General features: G+C 42.2%; 1 protein-coding gene across 1 annotated transcript; it reads right to left on the reverse strand.

Annotated features, from left to right (window-relative positions):
• Positions 1 to 2741: 2741 nt before the first annotated feature.
• On the reverse strand, positions 2742 to 4072 carry LOC121973098 (adenylate isopentenyltransferase-like). The gene has a single exon (XM_042524683.1). It carries the CDS (start codon positions 4021 to 4023, stop codon positions 2917 to 2919), a length of 1107 nt encoding a protein of 368 aa, XP_042380617.1. The 5' UTR covers positions 4024 to 4072; the 3' UTR covers positions 2742 to 2916.
• Between the last annotated feature and the right edge of the window lie 1928 nt (positions 4073 to 6000).

Consider the following 6000-nt stretch of genomic DNA (forward strand, 5'->3'; position numbering starts at 1 on the left):
GGGTTGACCCTCTTGACCGTTGACCTCCCGCCAATGAGGGTCCCCCGTCCTCACCACCGGATCAGAGGACAATGATTTTTTCCTATTATTTTTTTTTCTCAATTTCCACTTCCAATCAACCTGTAGGATAATTGCTATCCAACCTTGCATAGTTAGCCGACTCTCCATGCATGACTCTACTGCTACTGACTCATACTTCTAGATGCCCTGCACACTTAGTCAGTCATGGAAATTGGGCACGGAGACTGAGCAACATATCAAAATCATGTGTGTGCATATATATATATATATAGTGTTTTGTTATATTGGGCGTCGCACGTGGGCGGCAAACTCACGCGGGGAGGCGCCTCCAATGATGCGCGTGAGAGGTGCCCATGCACGTCGCCCATCATATCAAAACTAATAGATATTTAGAATGATACCTTGTATAACTTATCTGAGCGATGGTGGGTGACATCCAATGTTGATGATCTAACGCAACCAAAACTCTTTTTTTTTCCTCTCTCATTTGCATACAACGTTTTTCTCTTTCCTATATACAAGCAATTTTTTCTCTCTCCTACATACAAGGTGGTGGGTGCTGGTTTGTACAAACTAACACCAGCTGGTGTAGTGCTTTGAAACCAACACCGGTGCTGGTTTGTACAAACCAATATCATCTTGCATGCAAGAGAAATAAAATAATTGCGGGTAGGAGAGAGAGAAAAATATATTACATATAGATGATAAAGATAAATAAAAAAAAAATTTGACTGCGTCAAATCATCCACATTGGATGTGGCCTACCACCACTCAGAATAAGTTGGAGAGGGTATCATGTGTCTTTTTATATATATATAGATATAAAAGAATAAAATCAGGGCTTTTAAATTATTTTTTTCCATAAGATAATTACATTCTCATCAACATTTAGATAATTTTCTTGATGAATTGTTGAACGATCAAATTTATTTTATATTAAATTTACAGATATGCACTGATCTTGATAAATTCTTTAAGGCCATTTAGGTCATCTCTCTAATCAAAATATTTAATCTTTGTGTTAAAAAAAATAATTTTTCCTTTCCAATTTGACACGTTCAACCTAAAATAACATAATTATTTTTTTAATTCGGATATTCTAACTATTTAAACTGATTAATCATATAGATGATTGACCGTTAAATGACAAGCGATGAATAACACAGTTAACATATAGCCAACCATTAAGTGATTAAAGGGTGAGAATAATTTCTTTTTAAAGACATGTGCCCCTCGAAAAATGAAACCCTTGTCCTATTGTAATAAAACTGACATCTTCTAACTAAGAGCATCTACATCAGTTACCCTATCCAAATATTTTACCTTAAATTTTAGATAGGATAACTAAAAATTTTCTGTATCAGTTACCCTATCCATTCCCTAAATTTAGATTTGATGAATAGTGATTATCTAAATTTAGGGAATGAAACCTCTACCCTAAAAATAAAATAATATTTCTTTTTAATCTCTCTCCTTCCACTCAATCTCTCTCCTTCCACTCATTCCATAAATATAATAATAAAAAAATAAAAGAAAGAGAAGAAAATAATAAAAAAATTAGGATGATGTAAATTTTAAGGTATTTGATGTAGTGTGTAATGAAAAGTGATTATCTAAATTTAATAAAGTGAGTCATTTACCCTAAATTTTAGATATAGTAATAGAGAACCTGATGTGGATGCTCTAACTGTACATTATGTTATGTGGAAATAAAGATAATACAATTGCTCCGCAAATCTTTGTGCCCAAGATTAAGAGATGGATTAATTAAGAATCGTAAGAAGATTTTCCAATGATTCTCGCACATAAAAATTATAATTTTCATGCACCATTTGATTTCTACACTTCTGACAATTGCTTCTCGCGGAGCAACGAGATCTTTCAAGATCCAAGAGATTTCCTATGGATCACACCTTTCACAATGTACGAGAACATTTCAACAACAACAAAAAAAAAAAACAAGATATTGAAAAAAAAATAATTAAGTTGAAAAAAAACAATTATTGTGTTTTAATTAAATAAAATGTGGAAAGAATCTTCTCGTGGCAATAGCTACTAGCTAGCTGTTATTTAACGTTTATAAATGGGCCCCAATAACACATGAAAATATATCATAAATGGAGCTAAACTTGGGGAAGGGAAGGGAAATTTTATTCATATGGAACATTGAGTTACAAATCCATTAAATCTATCATTCTACCAACAGCTGTACATTGCCATAAATTCCAAATTATTGATATTCATCTAGCTACATTATTTTCAATCTATAAATTCCCTAAATAAATTTGAAAACCGAGAAATATTAATAAGATCGTTATTATTAATATGAACACTATTGTTTTACAACACTAATCAAGATTAATATAAGTTAATATTATATTATAGTATTTGAAGGGGAGTCTTGGCGCAATAGTAAAGTTGTCGTTATGTGACCAGAAGATCATCGGTTTGAATAGGGGTGAGCATTCGGTTAATTTGATATTAATTTTGTATAATTTTTTTTTATTGTTATTTTAAACAAATTTAATTAATTCAGTGTTAATTGAAATAACTACTTCGATTAATTCAGTTTTAGTAAAATTTTGATTTGATTCGGTTAGCCAACACTAAATCAGTTTTCGGTTAATTTATGGAATGAATTAACCGAATGTGAATCTTGTAAGAGGTAGAGTAAGGCTGCGTACAATGGATCCTTTTCGTACACTGAATTATCTTTTTTTTTTAATATTATATTATAGTATTTATAAATTATTATAATGCAGGGATCATAGCCGTTACAATAGTAATTCCTATACAGCTATTTCTATGCTATAGCTGTGCTGTGTCTTGTAATTGCTAAAATAGCGCCAAAATCCATGGCAGTTTCGTCGGCGGAGAAGAAGACAAAAATTTGAACTAAGTGAAGAGCAGAGGAGGTTGTACGGTGCAACGGTGGCCGTGATCGTGACGCTGGCTGTTGACTTCGCCGGCTTCCTCGAGGAACTGATCCACGGCTGCGGCGGCGGGGACCGCCACGTCCCTCTCCCACGCCTCCGTCGCGGACCCCACCACGGCCGCGGTGGCGTCCAGCCTCCGCAGCGGCCACCCCATCTCCCCCAGCCGCTGGATCTTCTTCACCTGATCCTCTGCTAGGCGCCGTGTGTTCGCCTTGACGGCTGCCATCGCGGCCTCGAATGCCGCCGGCGTCCCCCGCCCCTTCCCCTGAAAGTACTCCCGGAACTCCGCCACCCCGATGGCCTTCCCTAGCCCCGGGTGCCTCCGATCGCCCGCCGTCGACGCGGCCTCCTCCTCGAAGTACCTTCTCAGCTCCTCTACCATCCCCGCCGCCGCCATCTCCTCCACCCGCCGGTCGAGCTGCTCCCCCAGCTCCGCCGCGTCGACGTCCACCCACAGGAAGCAGCAGCGGTACCGCAGCGCCGCCGCCGCCGCCGCCTTCCTCCTCCCCTCGCCATCCTCGAACGGGCTCCACTGCGGGTCGAAGCTTCCGACCACCGCCGCGTGTATTAAGGAATTCGAGCCTCCGGCCATCACCGGCAGCCTCCCACGCCCCGCAATCCCATCGACGGCGCGCGCCGCCATCTCCCGGAACGCTGCGGGAGGCAGCTCGCCCGCCGCCGGATCGAGCTCCCCCAACAAATGGTGCGCCACGCCGCGGCGCTCCTCCATCGGCATCTTATTGGTGGCCACGTCGAGACCGCGATACACCTGAATCTTATCCGAGTTGACCACCTCGCCGGCGAACTTGGTGGCCAGCTCAACAGCTAGCTTCGACTTTCCGGTGCCCGTGGCCCCCATGACCACCACCACGCTCTCCTTCCCCGCATCGCCATTGCCTCGAACGCAACACCCTCCCGGGCGGCACGAGCTCCGGCGCCAAAGGCTCTGCTGCGGCAGCAACGACGCCGCCGCCGCGCCGACGAAGAAACCGCGGCCGGAGGGAGACGGCCGGCGCCGGAAAAACAGAAGCGATTCGCTGCCGCCTCTACTGATTAGAATTCTCATAAAGCCCGCCCAGACAACAATCAGCTGCGATGCAAAGACGACGATGGAAGAGAAGAACAGAGGCATGCCACAAGAACAGAATGGGAAACGATTTCGGGGATTCGAAATGGGAAACGGCGATCGATCTTCTCAATTGAATTGCTGCTATATCGTGGTTGAAGGATCATTTGCTGCATTCTGCCTCATGCTCTTATTTATTCAATGAAATGCCCTGCCTCCTTAATTTAATTTTTAATTAATATTAATGATTGCACCTCGCCGTCTCCATGCCAGATCAGGCCTACCACTAGCTTCAAAGTCATCTTCATAAACAATTGCATCAAAGAGTATTATAATGCTATCAAACTAGCTATATGTTTACTGACTTGTATTATAATGCTATATATTAAAAAACCTTTCGAATCCAATTCATTTGGCATTAAATTAAGCAATTAACTATTTGTCAAGATATACAAGATTTAGTAAACCCGATCGCATGATATGATCCACACACACATACATATAACTGCAGCTTGAAGTTACTTATTTTCCACTTCAAATTCATATTCTGACAAACTAGATACAGAGTTTCTGAATATTACGCTATGTATGGCAAACGGATCACACTTTGATTATGTTGTTAAGGAAAGGAGATAATCATCCTTATCCTAATGAACTAAAGAAATATAAATAAAAAACACTGTAAATGGCTATAACAAATTAATTAATGCTTCAACTTGATCAGGATCCTTCCATCTCTTGAAAAGTTGGTGGTGCTGCAAGTGCACAGAATTAAGCCACTATGCATATCCCTTCATGCATGATCTTCGATTAGTGCATGCATGAATGTGGACCTCTACCATCAGTTTTAAGTATCTCCATTTTTGGCGGTTCAGACTTGAGCTCCATCTGCCCATTTGATCTAAAAAAAGAAAGTTTTAGGTGGAAGATTGTCTTCTAGGGTTTTGGTGCACTGCATCTGATCTCAACCACTAGACACTAGTTTTCTGCTCGCCAGTAGCTGTTTGTATGTGTTTAGCTCACTCCAATTATTAGCAGAAACTAGACAGGGAGAAAGATGATGATTAGTGGCGCCCTCATGGTCATTATGATGCAGTTTGTCGTTGTTAATTATATTCTTACGTGGAACGTTGACTAATAATTATATTCGATCCACGTATGATTTGTTCATAACATTCTTAATTGGAAATATTAGAACAGTAATTATTTGACTTTGGATTAGTTCAGCTCTTGAAATATTATATGGGCCTGGCCCATGGGCTTTACGAGCTAATATTATTGGTAATACAACAAAAATAATCTAAAAGAGAGAGGGGGAGAGAAATGTGGAAGGACGCGTGTCAGCTGAATAAATGCTGTTGACTGCCGCTTTCAAATTTGCGCGGGAATGCATTCTGGCGGGAGATGGCTTCGCGCGCTTTCTGGTTGCGAGTTGCCACCGCGGCGGCGCGATTGGCGGGAAACTGGTAAGACCCCTTGCTTGGGCCCCACGCCACCTGCTCGCCTTCCGCGACGCCGATGCTCGCTCCATAATTTTAATTAACCGACGTGGGAAACGAGGGCAGATCCTCTGGACCGCAAAAAGCGGTCCAGGGGATGGTCCCTTGATTTAGATTGGCTCAAGGAATGGTCCCCATTCATAAATTAGGTGGGGACCATTCATCCCCACCAATCCAGATCAAGGGATCATTCCCTGGACCGCTTTTTGCGGTCCAGAGGATCTGGGCTGGAAAGAAACTGCATTGTTTTCGCTTACGTGGACTTTTTAACTCTCCGTTAACGGCGTTTAGGACATCACAGCGTAAACTACATTGACTCGTGCAAGCGTACTCGCTGACCGACCTGGCAATTGAATGGCTCCCGTGGCCGGTCCCACATAGAACCACAGTGGCGGTATCCCAATCGGGACGCTACGCCGTTCGACCGCTTCGTAGACGCCGCCAAGGAAGGGGCTATAAGAGTTCGGCGGCGAGGGGA

This window comes from Zingiber officinale, chromosome 4A, assembly GCF_018446385.1.
Source record: "Zingiber officinale cultivar Zhangliang chromosome 4A, Zo_v1.1, whole genome shotgun sequence".
In the NCBI taxonomy this organism is placed as follows: domain Eukaryota; kingdom Viridiplantae; phylum Streptophyta; class Magnoliopsida; order Zingiberales; family Zingiberaceae; genus Zingiber; species Zingiber officinale.